This window comes from Copadichromis virginalis, linkage group LG16, assembly GCF_057382275.1.
Source record: "Copadichromis virginalis isolate Kocher_CV1m ecotype Utaka linkage group LG16, C_Virginalis_male_GT1.1, whole genome shotgun sequence".
Taxonomy (NCBI): Eukaryota; Metazoa; Chordata; class Actinopteri; order Cichliformes; family Cichlidae; genus Copadichromis; species Copadichromis virginalis.
This window is the reverse complement of record NC_140633.1, coordinates 20856424-20879812: the sequence shown is the minus strand read 5'-3', so window position 1 is coordinate 20879812 and position 23389 is coordinate 20856424. Positions and strand designations below refer to the sequence as shown.

General features: G+C 41.4%; 1 protein-coding gene across 2 annotated transcripts in view; it reads left to right on the top strand.

The window, feature by feature from the left end:
- col4a2 (collagen, type IV, alpha 2) overlaps window positions 1-23389 on the top strand; it is a 63075-nt gene that overhangs the window by 22773 nt on the left and 16913 nt on the right. For both annotated transcript variants that reach the window (XM_085433718.1, XM_085433719.1), the window contains exons 5-12: window positions 19501-19635; window positions 19725-19769; window positions 20110-20226; window positions 20316-20384; window positions 20529-20564; window positions 20656-20709; window positions 20810-20845; window positions 21172-21213. In XM_085433718.1, coding sequence (XP_085289844.1) covers window positions 19501-19635; window positions 19725-19769; window positions 20110-20226; window positions 20316-20384; window positions 20529-20564; window positions 20656-20709; window positions 20810-20845; window positions 21172-21213 — 534 coding nt within the window. The remainder of the gene's footprint in view (window positions 1-19500; window positions 19636-19724; window positions 19770-20109; window positions 20227-20315; window positions 20385-20528; window positions 20565-20655; window positions 20710-20809; window positions 20846-21171; window positions 21214-23389) is intronic.

Sequence of the window (23389 nt, the reverse complement as noted above, 5' to 3'; positions counted from 1 at the left end):
CACAAGCATCAATTCAACTTTGAATAAATATCAGGTTAGCCTGATATTTGGGTGCTGTGGATGCACAGCAGCCACGATGGGGTAATAACCCTTGTGTCATGTGAGGTGGTCACTGTTTCCAGCTCAACTCAACATCAGTGTCATGCCCGATCATAGCCTTCTAGTCATGTTGTGGGGAATCAAAGTGTCACAACAATGCAAAGTTAACATATCAGATAATCAGTCTATTAAGACTATTTCACCGTATGGAGGATCGCACTGCTGTAAGTCATTAGTTTGACATATTTATCACCCTTTCTTCTAGTCTAAGAGTTGAATTTCACATCATTAACCTCTGTGAAAGAAAAGGTCAGAGAGGAAGAAGAAGTGTCTGAAGTGAGGGAGAGCAAAAGAGAAAAATGAGAGAGGGTTTTAAATCAGAGAGACAGACATAGACTAAACACATTGAGATAACACGCTCAGAGCGTGTCAGGGGTTTCTGCATGACTAAATGCTGTTTTTGCTTCTGACACATGCTGCACAAATCATCAGATGGCTTTCTGATTATTACACCAGGGGCTTTACCTTCTTAAAATATCAGTGCTTTGAAAAAACCAGCATCTACTTTCCACAGCAAACGAAAACACATATTTGGGTGTTGAAAGAGACGTGATTTCATTTGTTCTGCAAAAAAAAATTTTTTAATAATAAAGCAGTTGGATTAAGTGGGATGTAAAGATATGCTTCATGGGTTATCTGAGCTTCCACAAGCTTAGAGAGGAATCAACATATATTCCTCTAAAATCTTAGTTACATACTGAGCTCATCCGGAGATCCTCAAACAAGGATCTGTTGGTTGAGAACTGTGACCTGAGATCATTTTACTAACAAAACCACAGTATTTCCCCATCTCAGTTAAGTGTTTTTGTCTCCTTCACCTAACCACAGATGTGCACTCAAATCTCTGTCCTGGGCTCTGTTCACCCACATCCATCATAGCGACACAAGTGTGTTCAAGTTCATAAATGTTCATTTACCCCCCTGTTAAAGTTCTCCCTGAACACCATCCTGCCCATGAACGCATTTTTAAATACTCAAAAGACATTTCGGATTTTTGTGCATTTCAAAGACGAACTTTCCAGATGATTAACTGGCCAGCTTCCTTTTGTTTCTCTGTTCTTCCGAAGACTGCTCGTAGGATCCATAAATGTCCCAGCTTAGCTCTCTGATGTGGTGAAGACCATTTACTGAAAATCCAGACTTGTAAAACCTCCCCCTTGCGAGAAAGAACACCTCCTGAGGGAGATGACAACAGGACCTGACAACAGGAATTTCATGCAACTTGACTTTGGCATCCACTAAGAATTTACCAGACCAGCTTTACAGTCGGTCTGACCTTTGCTGTGGATGCAGGAAAGCCTGTAAGAAGCCAGAGCGGGAACTTCCACATTCCGCGTCTGAAGGATTCATAAGTCTGACGATCAGCAGACCACTTTGGCTTCCTCCTGTCTTTCACTGATTTACTGTGCCAACCAGGAGCGAAGGAAAAAACTGTCATTGTCCAGTGCTGCTGTAAGTGCTAAGACAGTGAGTTGTTTTCCTTCCTTGGCATAGTTTGTGCTTCGACTGTAAAAACAAGAAAAAATATCACAGATCAGACATCCTGGTCTGCGAGAGATGAACTACACAAACATTCGCCAAAGACAAGCGGTCTCTAAGCCAGAGGAAACTAGACTCCACTTCCAAGAACACAGGCATTTTACGTTGTCCTTGTTTTTGTTTTGTGCATATTTAAAGCTTAAATTTCCTAAATTCGAAGAGTTTTGTACATATTGTAACACATCCAAAATGTTGCAGAGGTTTTTGCTTCACCCCAGTTGTTGCACTTGTCTATGAACACACTAGAAACTAACGTAGGTAGGCCCCCTCAGATCTGTTTCTCCCTCCTGCATCTCGTTCCAAAAACATTTCTTCCGAAAACGTCCCCCTGAGGCAAGTCATGGAGAAGAGCGCTTCACTGAATGGGTCCGAGTCATCCTGTGCAGCTGTCTGCTTTGGCTGCGATTTCACACAGCTGTCGCGATTGGACAATGGTTGTTAACAGAGAAATGGCGGCCATTTGCGTCAACATGATGCGTTAGTGGAGCAGAATCATTTTTTGTCCAACTTCTCCTGTGACATCAGTGTTGTTTGTGTTCTAGTTTTAAGAAAATAAAAATTGAATCTCAGATTTCATCACAGGACTAAACAAATGCCAAAGCCTCACTTCGGTAACGTTTGTACGCCACAGGACGTGTTTGTGAAACTGCATGCTGTGTGTGTGTTTTATACCTCACATAATCCTCATATTTTAAAACTTGTTGACTAAATTTATAAAAACCGACTTAATATTTAATTCAGTATGACCCAAAATGAATAACTGAGCCCATGAACTCAGCAGGAAAGTGTTAAGTCGCATCAGAAAACCGTTTACCCTTGGAGCAAAAGTCTTCTTCCAACCATAACTATCGCCATCTGGCGGCTTCAGATAGAATGGAGGTTTTAGATGCTATCTTTTAAGATAAAAACAGAAGATGAAAGCAATGCAAAAGGGAAACAATAAAGTTAAAGTTCAGACAGACATGAGAGACAGAGAGAGCGTGAGAGAGACTCAAAGAATGAAAGAGATTCTGGGTTAGACTAAATATGCTAATTTCAGGGCTTTTCTGAGAGCGGAGACGGCGTGCTTCCAAAAGTCCTCATTGTTCTTTTGCGTCATTAGTGGATTTTTTTTTCATTTCCAGTCATGAGAATGGTAATAAAATTGGCAAATAAGTACCCTAAATTTTAGTAATGAGGAAATAAGTTAGAACCGGAAAGCGTTTGAAGTAATTCCCAAGACTTGGCTTTATAACCGAGGAACATGAGCACAAGTGTAATCACAGTGTGATCAAATAAAGGTTTAAGCAGTTGTGCAAGCTAGTTGGGGTTATAAAGAATCCATTTTATGGTTTTGAATGCCTCGAGAACCAGGATGACATTAGAAACTGAACACACATGCTCACTTTTAACAGATCACTTATATGTTTAGTGCTGGGAGGGATGAACATGGAGAAACACGTGCATCGAAAAGAAAAAAAAGACAAGCCACGATTTGGAAACCATTAGAGGCAGTATGCTGGGAGACATGGTGTCCTTTCCACCATAAGAAACACTGTTATGCGTTGAAGAAGGAAAGGAAATGACATATTCTGAGGAAACTGAGCACAATGACAGTCCACTGATCTTTTTTTAATATAGACGCCCTCTGTGTCGGTGGGAACAAGTTGGTCTCTGTTTGGTTTCATCTATAAATGGTTAAGATTTCCTCGTTCCATGAAAACAAGTGCATACCTACATTCTTAATCTAGTACCCGAGCCTGTTTTATACTTTCCTGTCTGCTTAGGGATGGCCACTGACAGGAATGCTGCAGGCGTCATCATCATTTTGTGACTCCTCAATATCATGACATTTGCACACACTTTCATGGTAAAAGCAAGGATGTGTTTCTTGCACCTTGTCTTCAGAATAAACTCTTGAACTTACATAATTATGAACTCTATTTGAGCTCTCAGAGCTGAATTTTTCAGCAGTGGTCAGTAACACAGATCAAACATGACTGCCTAAATGATAGGAGGATATGGGAGGTGAGTTAGTGAGCATATTTACTGGCAGAGGCATCTTTCCAGTATATATTAGTAACATGCTGTAGCTTCTTACATGATTTGTAATGGCAGTTTTTCCTCAAACCTGCAATCAGGAGCCTCATCCATGCCCGCAGTCCCTCTCCACTGGCCCTGACCTTGTCAAAGAAAGAGCTACTAATTGTGGAGTAATGGTGCAGTAGATGGGAGGGGAGGGAAGCAAAAACCTGTTGCTATCACTAAAACTCTTGGATGGGAGGATTTTATTTTCCTAAGATTCTTGGAAAGAGGAATTCAGCAGGGATCACAGGTTGCGAGTGCCCTGTGTGAAAGAGCCTGACAAACAGACAACAACCACCTGTTGTATGTAGCTGACACATGGTTACAAAATAATCCAGACTCCAGTTTTTTCATCGTTGTCACACTTAAATGTTTCAGGTCATTAAAGAAATTTTAACATTAGACAAGGGTAAGGCAAGTAAAAACAAAGTGCAGTTTTTAAATGATGGTTTCATTCAGAATTAGCTATCCGAACTTTCACAGCAGAAAGAGAACTCTGATGGACAACGAACAGGACAAAACATGCGGTCTATAATTCACGTAATGAACATCACAAGATCAAATCATATTTTTCTAACCAAGTCTCTCTCTGGGTCTGCAAAAACAAAAATGTCTCCTTCTTGGGTTTTTTTTGTTTTTTTACTGACCCGCTGTCGTCTAACCAGACGGGGTCCAGTTTTAGGAGCCTTAAAATGTGTCTCACTCTCACGTTTTGGGAAGATAACTGCTTTTAGGAATGGGATGTCTATTGTGTACAAAGGAGGGCCTCGTGTACACATACTGTGCACATACATAAAGGCAGGGCGAAACATCAACACTGATGCATACTTACTCATATACCTGTATAAATTAAAAAGTATTGCAGTGAGGAAGATATTGATTGATTCCTTAGTGACAGAGTCCTCCTTGAGTCTCGCCAGTTGGCAGCAAATGTGGGAAAAGGGAGGTTTTTGCTACTTATTTTGAAACCACTATCTTTAAAAAAAAAGGGGGGGCAGGGACCAAAATAACTTTAATTTCAGTCATTTCTGTGTGAGTACGTCCTCAACAGGTCATCAGTTAATCACAGGACTAACACAGAGAGACAGAGAATCATTCAGGCTCACGTTCACACCTACAGCCAATTCAGAATCACCCGTAAACCTAAAAAACATGTCTTTGTTTCCATGATGGTGGAGTGAAAATGTACCGTTTGGAGAAAAACATAAAATAAAGGACATCTAACCCCTTTATTTTAGTGACCAGCTATATATAGTATACTAATAAACACAGATAAGATGAGAAAGAGTCCAATCTTAACAGAACAGTTTACCTTTCAGTAGTAAATCTAACTATGTACTAAATTCCAAGAAGAAATATTTCCTTGTGTTCTAGCAAGAGTGTTCATTTTTGACTTTGTCCTGAAGCTTTACCAGCTTTTATTCTTGAGCACATGTACATAGTAACTTACGGTGGCCCTGAGAGGCCAAACAGACTGCAGCTTAAGAAAACACCAGCAATAAGAAAAACGCTGCAAAAGCAACGGAAATAGGAAAAAACAAAACAGAAATAGGAAAAAAACAGATTTCCAAAAGCACAAGGGAAGTGTTTCTGGGAAAGCAATAACCCTGACGGACCAGTTGCAGGAAACAATATATGCCACCGTAGTAACTTCTGTTACAGGACAGAAAAATCTGCTATTGGCAGTTACACTCAACAAAAATATAAACGCAACACCTTTGTTACTGCTCCCATTCCCCATTGGATGGACGTAGAGACCTAAAATTCATTCCAGATACACAATATAACCATCCCTCCCAAACAGTGGTCACAAATCAGTCCAAATGTGTGGTAGTGGGCACATCTGCTATATTGAGATAATCCATCCCACCTCACAGGTGTGCCACATCAGGATGCTGATCTGACATCATGAGTAGTGCACAGGTGTACCTCAGACTGCCCACAACAAAAGGCCACCCTGGAATGTGCAGTTTTTTGCGCTATTGGGGGTCTGGGGACCCAGAACCGGTCAGTATCTGGTGTGACCACCATTTGCCTCATGCAGTGCAACACATCGTCGCATGGAGTCTATCAGATTGTCAATTGTGGCCTGTGGAATGTTGGTCCACTCCACTTCAATGGCTGTGCGAGGTTGTTGGATATTCGTGGGAACTGGTACACGCTGTCGTATACGCCGGTCAAGCACATCCCGAACATGCTCAATGGGTGACATGTCCGGTGAGTATGCTGGCCATGCAAGAACTGGGACATTCTCAGCTGCCATCTGCCCTGAACAATGTGAACCATGATTCATCCGTGAAGCGCACACCTCTCCAACGTGCCAGACGCCATCGAATGTGAGCATTTGCCCACACAAGTCTGTTACGGCGACGAGCTGGAGTCAGGTCAAGACCCCGATGAGGACGACGGGCATGCAGTTGAGCGTCCCTGAGACGGTTTCTGACAGTTTGTGCAGAAATTGTTTGGTTGTGCAAACCAATTGTTCCAGCAGCTGTCTGGGTGGCTGGTCTCAGACGATCTTCGAGGTGAACCTGCTGGATGTGGAGGTCCTGGGCTGGTGTGGTTACACGAGGTCTGCGGTTGTGAGGCCGGTTGGATGTGCTGCCATATTCTCTGAAACGCCTGTGGAGACGGCTTATGGTTGAGAAATGAACATTCAATGCACGGGCGACAGATCTGGTTGACATTCCTGCTGTCAGCATGCCAATTGCACGCTCCCTCATTGCTTGTGGCATCTGTGGCATTTTGCTGTGAGACAAAACTGCACATTCCAGGGTGGCCTTTTGTTGTGGGCAGTCTGAGGTACACCTGTGCACTACTCATGATGTCAGATCAGCATCCTGATGTGGCACACCTGTGAGGTGGGATGGATTATCTCAATATGGCAGATGTGCCCACTACCACACATTTGGACTGATTTGTGACCACTGTTTGGGAGGGATGGTTATATTGTGTATCTGGAATGAATTTTAGGTCTCTACGTCCATCCCATGGGGAATGGGAGCAGTAACAAAGGTGTTGCGTTTATATTTTTGTTGAGTGTATTTAGTAAACAAGCTAAGAAATCCTGCTTTTTTCTGCTTCAGTCTGAATTCAAAAGTTCACTTTTTCAATAAATTTAAAGAAATTAAGTAAATTCTTCTGTCATCACTGGAAAGTCCATCTACACGGCATGAGAAGGGAACAACAGAAGGATTAGGAATTATTTGGACAGATGCATAAAACCTCTGGCAAATTGAACTCATTCAAAGGTCATGTTTCCTCATCATGGAAGGAAATCACAGTCTTATGAAATTAATTTTCACTATAGGTTGTTGGCCTTGGTAAGAAGACACTCCCTCCTAGTGCTCTTTTAGTTGCCATCTGTAGCTTGACTGTGTTATCACCAGCCAACACATGGTTTGAGTATACCTAAGGACAAATTACCTTGAGATATTCTGTTTCATGTTGCTGCTGGAACTGTGAACTTCAGCATACTTTCACCCTTTTTTCTAAAATTTTGGACATCAGAGTCACTTTGTGTCTTGAAATAAGCCTCATACCAGTTTTGGGACAATTATTTTCCAGTGGACACTTTCCGGTGCCGTCCATCCCCTGCTGAGTTACACTGAAAAGGACATTCAGACTCGCACCACGATCACATCTGTCTGGACTGTAATCTCATGATAGGAACGCGGGGTCAGGAATTGTTATGGTTGGCGATGAAAGGTCTCAGGGCTGTAGGAAAAATGTGACCAGTTTTTCTGGGTCACAGCAACGATGCCATGTGTTCTCCATCAGGCCTTGTTGTGAAACCTACACTGGGGGTGGGCTGCTGAGGAAACTGTTAGATCTCCTCCAAGTAGTTTCATATTTATTCCTACAGCATTTTCTAAGACAAATACATGTCCAGAGATGTGAGAAATTTGGCCCCACATCGCAGTGTAAATGTTGTGTAATATATGAGTACTCCCCCCCCCCCCCCCCCCCCCCCACCCCCTATAACCTAAGGTCAAGGTACATTCCCATCCTTTACTCATACTCAGGCTCTCAAATTGCTATAATTTACCGTAAACCTATGCAATAAACTATTAAGTGAGTAAACCACACACACATGCATGGACCTTTGCCCTATCCACCAAATGCAGCTGAAATGGCAGCGGGTGCTAGATTCCCACGTGGGAAAATGAAGAAAGAAAAAAAATCTTCCATTCTTCAGTTCAAATTGGATTCTGGGCTCAGCCAATTGGAAATTTTTTTGCAGGTGCAGAATGAGACCCTGAGGATTACATGGGTATCCCTGATAGTTATTTGACTGGCTGACCGCCACGTCAGCTAAGGCCAAGATCACAGCTGGGAGTTTGACTATAAATCTAATTTAGCAGATCTGGAACCTTCTATTTCTGTGTCTTTTTTTGTTAGTATTTAACTATTCATCAGCACTCATAACATTTATGAAAAATGCTATATCCATTAAGCTAAAACATACACACAATACACAGAGGTTACAACAATTATTTTTAGGATTTTCTTTGTCTAACTGTAGATTTGGTTAGCCAAACAAAAAGTTAAGAGTGGTGTTATTCAGCTAATGGGATAATAGTTGTGCCAGTTCCAACCTCCTCCTGCCCGCCTTCTGTTCTCTGAGATCTAAAGCAGGTGGACGCACAATCCAATAAACACAGTCAATTTTACTGGCTCGGAGTGGACTCACACGTTTCCAAATATCATGAAAAAACACTCAAACGGGGGCGGGAGACTTCCAAATGTGAGCAAACGTTTATGTTTCTTACTGTAGACAAAAATCGTGAAAGTTGCAAACATATTGTTTCAGACAGAAGAAGTTGCGAGCATCTGTCCTCCAGTCTGACGAAGAGCTGATGTGCTCAAAAAGTTGGTTTTCGTGGTCCCATAAAAAAAGGTAAAACTGGAACCACACAGCGTGAAAGCATCTGTCCACAAACCAGACTGCTAAGCTAGCATATTTGCTTTCTATCCCAAGTACCCTTTCTGACCCTCAGGGATTTTGTCTTTGGGGATCAAACCTGGGATCTTTCACTTTGAACTCACTGGCTTGGATGAGCCCATCATAACATGCACTCCCGATGTGAATCTCTCTTTCCACTGCATCCCAAAGGTGCTCTACTGGACTGAGACCTGGTGACTGTGTTGGCTATTTGAGTACAGTGAACTCACTGCCACGCATCAAAACCAGTTTCAGATGTTTTGAATTTTGTGACATGGTGCATTATTCTGCTGGAAGCAGGATCAGAAGACAGGTACACTGTGATGATAATACCTGGGTATGCTGTGATGTTTAAATGATTCTCAGGTGGTACTTAGGGGCCCACAGTGTGCCATGTAAATATCCCCCACATCGTTACACCTCCAGCAGCCTGAACCACTGATACAAAACAGGATGTTTCCTTGGTTTCATTTTGTTTACGCCAAATTCGGATCCTACCATCCGAATGTTGCAGCAGCACCAGGGTCTCATCAGGTCAGCCATCGTTTCTCAAATCTTCTAATCTTCTATTATCCATATATGCATGTATTTCTGTGAACCTGTGCTGTAGCCTCAATTTAATTTCCCGATCTTAGCTGACAGGAGTGGCACAGTGTGGTCTTCTGCTGCTGTTGCCCACCTGTTTCAAAGTTGTGACCTCAGAAATGCTCTTCTGCATAACTTGGCTGTAACAAGTGGTTATTTTAGTTACTGTTTCTTTCCTATTAGTTTAAACACATCTGGCAGTTGTCCACTGACCTCAGGCATCAACAAGGCATTAAATCCCAGAGAACTTCCGCTCACTGGATATTTCGTCGTTTTTGGGCCAGTCTCTGTAAACCCTAGAGATGGTTGTGTGGGAAATTCCCAGTAGACCAGCAGTTTCAGAATTACTCTGACCAGCCGTTGTTGGTGTGAGCCTCTCTGACACTGATAACCAAGCCATATTCAGAGTCACTTAAATCAACCTTCTGCCGCTTTGAACTTTAGCAGGTAGTCTGAACCGAGTCTACAAGCCTAAATGCATTGAGTTACTGCTATGTGATTGGCTAATGTGATACTTGAGTTAATAAGCAGTTGAACAAGTGTACATAACAAAGTGATTGGTGAGTATATAATATGGCCATTCGATAGAGTTTCCTCTTTAGACCTACCAGAAAACATTTCGAGTATACCAGAGTAGTGTAGCAGACATTGTCAGTTTTCCATTAAATGTCTTAATAACTATGAGTTTTGATAGATGTTAGCATCCCCCCTAGATAATGTTGTTAGAGCATCATGAAAATGCCCATTTTGTCCAAGCAACAGATATGTTCATCCAATCATTCCTGCGCTGGTTAGAATTAGAAGTTATGACTGCTGTTTGTACCCTACCTGATTTCTCAGTAATATGTTTTATTATCAGTTTTATTTATCAGTCATGTCAACTTTGGGGTAAAATAACTTTCTTGCTTCTATTATCGCTCGTGTGGCCTCTCAGACTGCAAATATAATTAAATATTCTGTTCATAACTTTGTGCCCTGGGGTTAGACGTTGTCAGACAGCAGCGTTTCTGAGGAAATTGACTTTTCCTTTCTAAAGTTTTATACACACATGGTGCACCTTGGGAAGTCCACTGTGTGGAAGCTGTAATGGCATTATAATCATAGTGATAAATGTAACAGTGGGATTATAGGGGTGTCACACCCGGGATGGACCTCATTAGTGGCAGACATGCGGTCAGAGTGAGGCAGACACACGATACGCACACACACAGGTGGTTGATCTCTGAGGTGAGGGCAACACCTCGTTTAAGACTGCAGACCCAATATTGCTCTTTCACGCATGCATTTTCACACAAACACACAGACTGCAGCTGTGTCTGGCTCACACACACGAAGCTTGGACCGCAGATTGGAGACGTTTCATTCCTTATATATGAGGCAATGGCGCAGGTGTCGGGCCCCTGAGACCCCTGGGATAGCGCAAGGTCTGGGCTGTTCTGTTCTCAGCCTGAGATCCCCCCCCCTCCTCTTCTCTCAAGTCTTGATCTTCACCATACACCCTTTAGCACACATGCAAGCTCTCTCTCACACTCACACAGTTTAACCAGTGGTCATTAGCAATACCCTGTATGGACTGGATGCTGTCAGATCTCTGGCACATTTGCATGCACGTGCAGAGCAAAAGAGGGACCCATGTGCATGCAGAAATTATCTCAGAGTCTAAACACATTAATTCAAATGTAAACTGGTCTTCTGTCCTGAACAAAGAGGAGCCATGAGAAACAAAACAAATGACAACAAATGACCGATGTTCCGAACGTCATCTGTATTCATCCCTCTGTTTCATTTCTTTGTCTTAGCGTAAGAGACATTTTTAGAGGATGAGTCACGGAGACCAGCTGAGAACATGAGGGTTCGAGTTTAGATGTCCTCTGAATTTTGGCTGGAGGCTTGTCTCCATTGCAGCAAAGCTTGTAACGTTCTCATGTAAAAGACCTCATTAGACTTTTGTTTTGTTTTGTTTTTTTCACATGTCGCTGCACCACGTGAACCCTTTCTTAACTCCTAATGCATCATTTTAAAACCGCTCTCATCTAAAGTGGCCATAAGGGCTTTTTAGATGCAGGATGTTTTCTTCCAGCAGGGGCTACAAAAAGCTGACCTCCCTGACTGCAGCCAGGAGATCCAAACATACGTTAATAGATATCTAAACATCATCTACAGATGTTTATTTACTCTGCCTGACTCCTCCTCAGGGTATCCAGTTCCTGGTCCCTTTCTGTCCTCCAAGCAGAGCCCCTCATCCCTGTCCACAGACCGGGCCCCGCTTCCCTCCGGGGTATCATGCATAAGGGATGCGACTCCTGAGGAAATGAGTCCAGGAAAAACGTGTCCAAGAAAAACAAGCGAGGAGGGTAACAGAAGAGGGACTGAATCAACTGAAGTATCTGAGTCCAGTTGTGGGAGTCAGAGAAAGAGGGCAGACTTCAGTGTTTACATGCTCTAAATGATTTACTCCCTAACATTAAACTTCACCATCTTTCCATTCTTCTTCTGCTCTTAAATCACTCTTTAACCTTTCTCCTCCTACCTCCCTTTTTCACACCACTTTTCCTTCCTTCTTTTCTTCTTAGCTGTTGTACTATACCCTTAATTCCTTCCCTCCATTCTTCTTTCATTCCTTTATTATAGCTGATAAGTTCAGAAGGGCTGAGCAGCTGCTCATTTCCTTCAGAGTGCTAAAAACAAAGTGAATGGGGGTGGAGTAAACCACTTGTTCTTACACTTGTCGGACACTTGAGTTAAGAGGGCCGCATCTGAGAATTGTGGATCTTTCTAAAACTAGCAATCTAACACTCACTTCCTCTCATGGAGCGATTAGCCATTTAAGGTGGTGAGAAAATAAGGAGGGTTTGGACAGTTTTAGATCCTCTGTCATTTGTTGCAGAGAGCTGTGTGATATCGTGAATGCTTTAAAGGAAAAGTTAATAATGGAGCATTAGCACCAGTAGTTATCTATTCTATATTCCTATGAGTATGAAATATGTATCCATTTGACTTTTCTATAGCCAGTTTCTGTTAAAGTTTAGACTACATTAGACTACAAATCTTGGTGGTAACAGTGAGCCACATTGATGTTTTCAGGAACAGCTGCAAAAACTTGGCTTTAGATATCTTTGATTGACATACAAATTTGTTTGTTTCCGTCAAACCCGGGCCTTAATCCATCCCCTTTCCTCAGAACCAACTGTTATTTCTCTAGCGCTGCAGACTTTCATTACTCTGGCACTCCTGCTCGAGGCAGCTTGCGTAGATACCTGCTCTCGCCAGGGAGAGTTTATATAAATGAGTGTTGTGTGAATGTAATAAAAGTCCACTCTGTAGGACCCGTAGATGTTTCAGAAGCAGGACACGGTTGTCAGCTCCCATCGTCGACGTCAGAAGGAAAAGATCGTGCTGCATAGCATCGTCCACAACAGTTTCTGTTTGGATTACGGTGTTATTTCTGAGAAGATACATTATATACAACCATCAGGAGGGCAAGCCAACTGTTAGACATGAGACATTAACAGTGTTGGTGATGGTGTAAAGGCAGAACTCAATGGATACCCAGTGTAGATGAAAAACAGACGTGGAAGCAAGTGTGGGAACAGTTCATTTGGAAAATTGCTAATATATGTGCACATGTAAGCTGCAGATAGAAGGATTTTCATTAAACCCAGCAGCCGTTGATTATTGTTAAATATCTGCAGCATTTTGTACCTTCAGCATGACAGGAAACTAAGAATGAAACAGGAAGCTTTTAAGTAAAATTGGTACATTTGAAATTTTTAGTGGCGTTCTGTTCATTGTTAATGTCATGTTTATTGTTTTCCTCTAAGATGCCGTAGAGTTAGATAAGATAAGATAAGATAACCTTTATTAGTCCCACACGTGGGAAATTTGTTTTGTCACAGCAGGAAGTGGACAGTGCAAAAGTTATGAGGCAAAAATTAGAATACAATAAGAATAAATACAGTACACAACTGTACAGAATAGAATAAAATAAAATACTATATACAGTAGAATAAAATAAAATAAATATACAATAAGATAAAAATAGAATACAAATACAAATACTATATACAACTGAGTAAAAATACAACGATGACAGAAAGGATTATTGCACTTGGTATTATTGCATATGTATGGATGTGTGTGCTTGATCAGTTAAAGTCTTTATTATGGAGTCTGACAGCAGTGGGGAGGAAAGACCTGCGAAATCTCTCCGTCCCACACCGTGGGTGCCGCAGTCTCCCACTGAAGGAGCTGCTCAGTGCTGTCACAGTCTGCTGCATGGGGTGGGAGATGTTGTCCATCAGGGATGACAGCTCCATAGGTTTGGTGATAATGGCATAGTTTTGCATCCGTGCACCACCACACTGGGTTTATAATCATTATTCATGGAGGTTTTATAAAACTTTTGTATTCATTGTTTAGGAAACTGGGCCACACACACAGTCCTCCATTTTCAGAGGGTTGAAAGTTCACCAATTACGCACTGCGCTTACACTCATGAACCAGAAGGCCCGATTAGATTTTGCCAGAAAAACTCTGAAAAGAGGACGCATGGGTTGTACCAGAGTGATTTTAAGAGAAAATTATGGAGAAGGAAAGAAACAGCTTGTGATCTGAAGCATACCACATCATCTTTCAAACATCGTGGAGGCAGTGTTATGGCATGGGCGTGTGCAGTGTTATGGCTGCCAGTGGAACCGTGTCAGTGGTGTTTATTAATATTAATAATAGAAGTAGCAGGGATATACTCTCTGCTCAGGTTCAGGCAAATACTGCAAAACTGATAAGACTGCAGTTCACAGTCCAAGTGAATAGAGAGCCAAAGTAAAGTGCAAAAGCAGCCCAAGAGCTTCTCAAGGCAAAGAAAGGTTACAGCCTTTGATTGATTGCAATCAACTGATCTTAACCCAAATAGAGCGTGCTTCTCAGTTATTAGATACAAAATTAATGCAAAAAGAGGCCGGACAGAGGGTCTCATGGGAGGAAACGCAGTATTTGGTGATGTCATTGGTTTGTAGACTTGAGGCAGTCGTTGACAGCGAATGATTTTCATTCAAATATTAAAAACATTATGAATTTGTTTAATAAATTGTGAGGCTATGAAGAAAGGGAACATGCATAAAATCACTGCATTACTTTTGCAGTCTGAATCACATCCTGGCTGTTTGATCTAAAATCCAGTGTGGTGATGTACAGAAACCGTGAACTGTCCAGAAACTTAAGAGCCGAACTGTAACTGCTGTTCGTGTCATTGGTCATGACTTTGCTGATGATTTTTGTCTTAAAAATTCATCTTTAATTAGATGTTCTTTTCATATGTAAAATTAGGGAATCTCCCTCGTAGTTCCCAGTTTTTGCGGACGGACAAACAGATGGAATAACAGGGCAAGCTTCCGGCCAGTTGTTTGATTGTTTTATTCCTCTCGGATGTCAGAGGTTTGCATATCGGGCCGTGCGTTCCCATCCTGTTCTTAATGGGTCGTTCCAAAACTGTCCACCCCAGGGGACAGTCTGGACCCAGATGAAATTTATGGTGTCAGACGGGGGAACTTTTAATAGATCTGTGATTTAGGAATGAGAAATGTAAACACACCCGTGCACGCAGACGGGGTTACGGCATTTTATACAGCATGTGAAGAGGAGGGATTTTCTCAGAGATTTCTTGATACGAGTGATACATCATAAAGTTGCTCGCTGAAGCTTACACAGATAAAGCAGTGGAGCAGATGTGGATGCTAATATGGCAATGGGAAATCCAAAAACACATGTGAAGTGTCATACAGGCTAGATGTTTGGCAGTGGGAATGAAGCCGGAGAACGTGACTGATGAATATTTAAACTTTCCAGGTGTCACTGACATCTCTGGCTGAAGTCTGCAGCGGTGATGAGTGTGGGTGGGCATGGCCAGAGGAGAGATGACATCATGAAGTGCATAGTACACTAAATAACTGCAGCAAGAAATATGCTAAATTACCAAAGATCAGGTAGTTGCTCTTTAAGTGGCGATCCTTTTTTTGATCCTGGGACACAAAGACACAAATCACTTTTGGGGCTGGATAAGGAAGGCCACTTGGCATAAAATAATAAGAGAGCAGTTGAGTGTAGCTTTCACCTGTAGTTTCATCAATTCAGATGGTGTTCATTTAATTTATATTTAATTTTCTATTCCACAATTTCATTGTGAACAGGTTTTAATGAATATCAGCTTCAGCTGAAGAAGCATTTCCAATGAAAACAATGCAATAAAACTGAGAGCGAGGCGCAGGGGCATTGTTAAATTTTCTTGAAAACCACCCAAAGGGGCTCAAGTAGTTCACAAAGCGAATGGGAAAATGAGTTTTTGTGTAAAAAATTATGTGAACAGCTGCTTTTAATTGTTTCTGACTGTAAGACTTCACCAAGACGAGCTGATCCACACCCGCACCTCCGCGGGTCAACAGCGCCTCATGATCAGGTCCATTGCATATTTTTGAGGTTTGCTTGTAACCTCTAGAAAGTCTCTGCTGTTGATTGAGCACAAAGGTTCTCCAAATAGATTCTGATGTGACATGTTTTAATGACCTGCTTTGTGCATGTGTGTGTGTTTGTTTCCAGTCGTGCAAATGAGTTTATGCCCCTTAAACGATGTGGGAAGTGACTGAAGCCATCAGGTTTTTATTGCTTATCACAGTTTTCCTTTTGGAATTTTTGACAACCACAGTTTCTTTGCGCGCTCTCGTTATCACTCTTTGTGTTACTGTTTTACTTTGTATTTTGTCGTCTGTATTTCCTTTCAACTCCTTTTCACCTGTTTTCCCATGTTTCAGTTTCTGTTGTTTATTTGACCCTATGAAATCTTTTCTTTTGACGACGATAATTTACACTAACTGCTACAAACTACACGTACATCTAAACCAAGGCTCTTGCTCTGGTGGTTTAGATCTGCTGTATTACCTCTAATTAGAATAATGAGGGTATTCAGCCTCCTAGTACGCCTGCTCCATGAATTTTCAAAAATCACCACATACAGCGTAGTAAGCTGTATTTAGAGTCGATGCTGTATCATCAAGCAAAAATGGGCAAAACACAGATAACACAAAGAAAGGCACAGAGCTTAATGTGAAGAATTCAGCTCAGTTCATAAAAATGAATAAAATTAATGCAGTTAGTTTAACAATTAATCTGCCGTTTGTTTGTGTGGTTTTTTTTTTAAAAAACAAGAGGATATAATAAAAGACAAGGAGCCTAATAATACGACTGAAAGACTTAAATTTTGTAGACAGTCAAAGTGGTTTTAGTTAATAGTTCTTCTAACAACCTCCAGAGTTCACTGTTATCTGTTGTTGTGACCTCATTTGATCATTTAATAACTGAACCTGAGCCACAGTAGAAAAAAACTACATTTAGAGTGAACTCTCATAGTTGCTGCTATTATTGGTAATACTTGAGTAGAAATAACTCTTCTGATATTGACTAATGAACTTAATCTTTTGGTCTTTCGTGTATGTTTAATTCACACTACAACAGAGTTTCTGGGGAGTTCATTGCAGTATCTATTTATTTTTTTAGGTGTAGAGTATTCTAATCAGAAGTTAAAGAAATACTTGTCAGCTGTGATCCATGTTGCGTTGTGGAGCTCACGAGATCAGAGTCCAGATGTATGACGTATGTCTGTGATAGAAAGAAAACTAAAGCAGCGCAGACGGCCATTATTTCAGAGACAGGTCTCCTGAGCTTCATATTCTGCTGAAGTTATGACCAGCCTTCAAAGGGAGAGGAGTTGACAACTAAGCTGACCGGCATTGCCTGTGCATGTATTCATGGTCTCTATCAGCGGCTGATTTCTTGGTCATTCTTCCCCCGGTGGAGACAGGAAGGGCAGGCAGACTGACAAAGCAGGGGAAGAAGACATGCAAAGGGAGAACACTCGAGAGCTTTGGAGAGGAGGTGAGGGAGTGAAGGGTGGAAGTAGTGAGAGTAGATAAGAATGGGGAGTATGGATGTGTGAAGGAAATGGTACAGTGTGGAGGACCTCTCCTTAACAAGTGGGGAGGACTGAAGGGAGACTTTTTAGTGCATTTGAGAATTAAGGAGAAAGGAAATGGCGTAGTTCTACCGTCCAAATGAACTGGCTACTGTATGTGATGTGGAACAGGTGTGGTTTGTTTGCTTTACGCGAGTTTTTAACATCCCTACAACTGACAAGCTCTGACAACCACGCAACCACATCTAAAGGCAAATGTATACCTGATCCAGTTTTTCAAAGGTAAAGTGAGAAGCATTATGGTGGCATCCTTTTCACTGTACCACTCTTCTTCTTCGATCTCTAAAAATCCTTTATCGGTTCTCTTGTTAGCCCATGCTGACAGATACAAAGCAGAGCACAAAGTTTATACAAGTTTTCTAGACAAGGACCTCTCGTGCACACACACACACACACATATTTGAGACAGCTATTGGTTTGCCAGAACCATTTGTCTTCAGAAAATTAGTTAATCTTCATTTCATGAGGACTATGCTTATTATCTGTGTGTATGTGCAGAGTTAATGGAAACAAAAAAAAGTAAATGTAAAATTCAGAGCAGTGTTTATCACGCTGGCCCTGGTTCAGGCTGCGTGTGAATGGTTTTGACAGGACTGTCGTCGATGCTGTGCTCTATAGGCAACATCTGCTGGGTCATCAATGTGCACAGACAAAGCACACACCTGGTTGCTTAAAAAAATCCGCCCACAGGCAAAGCGCGCACACACACACACATACACACACACACACTGGATGCACATGCTGCATGTTTACGGTTGCAATTACACGAGTTCGGCCGAGGCTTTTTCTCACACTCTCTGCATCTGATTTGAGCTTGTTTGAATTTTTGTGCGACACTATTTAGGCTCCCTGCGTTTTTATTAATTCCTTTCGGCTCGCTGGTTCTAGCTGCATGTAACGCCGCTCGAAGGACTTCTGTCAGCAGACAAACAACGTCACTGTGTTTGTTGGTTCTCACAGGGATACTGTTTGGCCTCCAAACCTTTGAGAGCACCACTTACTGACCCAGAACTCCAGGATCATACAAAAACAGCAAGTTCCCATAGTATCCCCATGCTCACGTGTTTTATGACCCCTTCTTAAAGTACTCCTCTCATATTATTCAGTTTTCTTCCCACCAATAATCGTTGACTCTGCGGGTCCATCGAGCAGCTCCCTCGAGTGTGTGAATAACTGTAATGATGCACTGTGATGAGATTAAGTGCTGTGTTTTCCATTTTTTTTAAGGGTGCCTTAACACGCCTACGTGAACAGTTATTCTGAGGTCACTTTCAGGAGATAGGAATATAAATAATAATAATAATGGAGCAGACTCTCAGCTGCAGATGCTTCTGCCTCTGGGAGGCTCTCCCAGAGAGATGCTTGCCTTTTCCCTTTCGTCACTCTGGGTATCATAATCAAATTGTTATATTTAGCTTGCAGATTAGGGGGATGTCTGCAGCCTCAAACGCTCTGAATATGGCTGAACAGCCATTTCAACTGCCCTTTCTCTTTTCATTACTGAGACATTTGACAACAGAGTCTGGCTTTATTTACATTAACTTAATCTCCTCGCTGCCCTATCGCTGTCCTAAAATAACAGTGTGCACAGCTCTTAGAAGCTCTCAGGTCCTGCACGTGCCACATTTCCAGCTGATGTTTATCATGTTTGAACTGTTTCCAGGCAGATATTTCTGTGAGTGTGGTTTAGTCTGTTCATTTAAAGTTAAAAAGAGCTAACATGAGTGAAGAGGCATGTTAGTGGGTATTTGCAGTATAAAGTTTAGCCACTGGGTGGGTGTAAAGAGAAGGGGAAAGGTACGGAAAAAGATGGGGAAGTGTATGTCTCCCCCTGGTGATCTAAACCAAAATTCCAACTGGAAGTTTGAAAAATAAAAAATAGTATGGAGAAGAGAAACACTGGGAATTATTATTGAATCAGAATGCAGCTTGACACATTTCTGTTGCATTGTTGTGATGCTTTGGTGCCTTTGTTTTTTTTGTATCTCTTGATAACACTTGTCTTATTCTCATTATTTTGTTTCCTTATGGAATTAAAACCAGGTAAGTAAGCGATTTCTTTGCTCTCACCCTTGTTGCTAACAGAGATATGACCAGTGTTAGCTTTAACAGTCATGACTGAAACAAAAGAAGATAACTGACAATTTATTCTTAAAAGTTTTTTTTTTCATATATGAAGTTTATTTGATGTGTTGCATCCTTGACTTCAAATTTATCAACTCTGTTTTTCCTATCTTTCCAATTTCAGGGCCGTCCTGGGCCTCTTGGTCCGCAGGGCCCACAGGGGCCACCTGGGCGAACAGGAGATGAAGGCATCCAAGGCCCAAAGGGGCAGAAAGGCGACCGTGGTCGTGATGGAAACATAGGTCCTAAAGGAAGCGTGGTAAGTGCTCATGTCTCATCTCTGTAAACTATTAAACACATGACAATGACAGCTATTTTGTTTAATGTGCAATTCTTGTTGCTCCACAGGGAATGACTGGCATACCTGGCTTCTCTGGCATCAACGGTATTCCTGTGAGTACACCATGCTGTCGGGATGAACGTTGTGGGAGAGTGTTCAGTTTAATTGAATTCAAAATAATGTATACAACACCAAATTAGACCAACAGTTGCCTCAGTGCACTTATTGCATATTGTAAGGTAGACCCTACAATAATACATGCAGAGAAAAACCCAACAATCATATGAGCCCCTATGAGCAAGCACTTTGGCGAGAGTGGGAAGGAAAAACTCCCTTTTAACAGGAAGAAACCTCCAGCAGGACCAGGCTCAGGGAGGGCGGCCATCTGCCGCGACTGGTTGGGGTGAGAGAAGGAAAACAGTGTTGATTCTGCTTGTGTCGCTCTCTCTGCAGGGACACCCAGGACAAGCTGGGCCCAGAGGGAAGCCAGGTGCAGATGGCTGTAACGGGACTCATGGAGATTCAGGGGCACCAGGATTTCCCGGCTCTCAAGGCTCCCAAGGTTTTCCTGTGCGTAATGCCAAGTCTGCTTAGATAGTTATTAATACAAAGAGACTGATGTCCCGTAAGTTACTGTATATTTTGTTTTCAACTCTCAGGGACAACCAGGCAGGAAAGGAGAGAAGGGAGACAATCTGGAGATCAGTGTGTACATGCGGCGATTCAGGGTGAGAAAGAGGACTCCACACCAAACCTGCCTTTTCTTAAGGAGAACATCCGAGTGTAACACATTATATTCATGGCGTGACAAGACTTAATCCATATAATATCAAACTTACTAACTTTATGCATCTTTAACCGTCCCTCCTCAGGGTGATCCCGGCACACCAGGATTTGATGGAGCATTTGTAAGATCCTTTAACGAACCTAGAAAATTACTTTTATCTGGTTGCAGTGTCCCCCAAAGATCTGCGATTTGATCCTTTTTTTTTTATTCAGGGGTTTCCAGGAGATCCAGGGTCAAGAGGTTACAGAGGCGTGCAAGGACCAAAGGTTCACATCTTTCAATTCATTAGTTTAGTTGTTATTTTATAGTTTCAGACCTGTTATTATGTAACGTGATTGATACGAATATCCTTCTGTCTTCTCCCAGGGTCCCCCAGGTCCTCCAGGTCCTCCTGGACCAAAGGTAAGGCAGCAATATTAAATAAACACTTATGTAGACACGTCATTAGGCTTTTTGCCTTCAGAATTGTCACAATTTTTCATTGCATAAATTCAACAAGGTGCTGGAAACATCCCTCAGAGATTTTGCTCCATAGTGATATGATAGTATCACACATTTATATCTGAGCAGATTGTCATGTCTTCATTTTTGAATACATGCTGGCATGTGATTGGCTGATTAGATGTTTTAATTAATGAGCACTGGATAAAGTGCACATAATGAAGTGACCAGTGAGTGAATGTAATGTGTTTAAAATAAACATTCAAATTATGTTTTCTTTCTGACAGGGTACGATGACCAGAGTCATTAAGGGACTCAGAGGAGATCTAGTGAGTGATCATTTGTGTGTGTGTGTGTGTGTGTGTGTGTGTGTGTGTGTGTGTGTGTGTGTGTGTGTGTGTGTGTGTGTGTGTGTGTGTGTGTGTGTGTGTGTGTGTGTTGCTACTTCAATAACTGTAAATGTGTGAAAAACGTATATGCATCCCAGTATTTTTTCTTTTAATTCCTGAATATTTGTCTGGCAGCTACATAAATACAGATTCATTTTCAAACTGGGGACAGATGTTGGTGAAGTGTTAGCAGCACAGCTACAGAAGCAATTCTGCTCTAAGAGTGTGAGGTAGTGATCGATTTTTAAAAGCTTTTATAGGGAAAATATCCAGTGTTACATCATAAAACAATGAAAATCAAAGAAAAAAGTTTTTTTTTTTTTAAAAAAAGGTATTTTGTAGTAAATCTATCTTCTAAGTAGGACTGTGCAACAGTCTGGTGGCACCACTGATGTCTTTATATTTGTGTTGCAAGAAGCTAGAGGTTGTTTTGTTTTTCATTATTAAAATAGTCTTGAACAAGAGTTCACCAGGCTCTCTGAAATTTATTTATTAATTAATTTATTTATTTATTTGTTTGTTTGTTTGTTTGGGACATTGGTTGCGTTTTCACTCAATCTCCTTACCTGACCATTTTCAGAGGAATGTGGTTCTGTTTTTTAGTCAATTAGACATAAAAAAGACACCTAACAGCAGTGAGGCAAGTAAAGGTGGACCCAAAGTGGCTTTAACGCAGAAATCTCTTCAAAACATTACACTATGACACTCGGCGAACTCTGGAGCGTAAACTAACCCAGTGTTTCCCAACCTTTTGGAGCCACAACACATATTTCACATTGGAAAAATCACACGGCACACAAGCAAACAAAAATGTCACAAAAAGTATATTTATTGAAATATAATGAAAATTTACTCTCATTTTACTTACTTGGTGTGAACCCTGGGCCTGTTTAGTTGAGCCAGGTCAGACTAATCACATCATCTTCAAATAATTATCCATCGCCATTACCTGTGACGTTGTCTCACTCGCAGCATGGCTATGTACTTTTGTATTTCTTAGTCGCCTTCTTCTGTTTTACTGGCAGTTGCCAACCAATGACTGTAGAAAACAGTCTTTTCTGTTGGCTACCCACCTAACTGTAACAAGCAGCTGTACTGCCCTCAAGTGGAAGATAATGTAATTGTTCTGCCTGTCACTACACACCATTCACTTATAATACCAATCAGGTGAAGTTGGATAATCTTCACACAGTGGTTGGGAAACACTGAATTAACCTATACGTCTGTAATGGGACGCAGAACACACAGGAAACACAGCTTTATGGGAAGGTTTGACAACAACATAACCAAGAACAGAGGAAGGCTGAACACTTAAATACACACAAGGCAATAAGGCACAAAAGCGACACCAGGGAACACAACTGAATAGAATCTACTAATAAGACGGAGAGAACAAAACTGAACGTGAAGCACATGAGACGAAGACTAGCAAAATAAAACAGGAAGTGACAAACAAAGAGACAGACTAGACAAGACAAGACTCAGGAAACACAGGCTGGCTAAAAAAAAAAGTAACAAAAAACAAAAGCCAGAACACTAACTGGAAATAGAAATTTACAGAAACTCAAGGACTCAATCACCATCAAAGACGTAGTGCTCCAGCAAAACCAAAAACATAACTACAAGAACACCGAAAACGCAGCAGCAAATCTCTAAAGCCAGAACAAAGAATAAAAAACTCAAAACACTGTGTCAATGACACAGGAGCCATGACACTGTTGTGTTTACACATAACAGAAAATGTAGCAGAGAACCAACTGTAATGGTATGTTTAGGCACTTTGTTACTAACAACCTGCCACAAAATCACATCGTTTGTTCCTTTTTCTTTGAATGGATTTATGAAGAAAAATGCCAAAGATAAAACAGTTTGCCAGGCATAACAGTTTGGGGTTTATTTTGCATCAGCAAGGTTATTACCAAATAAATATTACGTGTCATATCTCAGCAGGATGTCCTTAAAAATTTTAAGAAACTGGACTAGTGGAGGACAAAATAGGATGCCTGCAGGAGGTGAACAAAATTCATATCTTTAAGAAACAGGCTGGCTGTAAAGAAGCCATTCTTAAGAAAGGGGAAACGGCGAGAAAAGGATGAAGTATAATATATTTTTATAT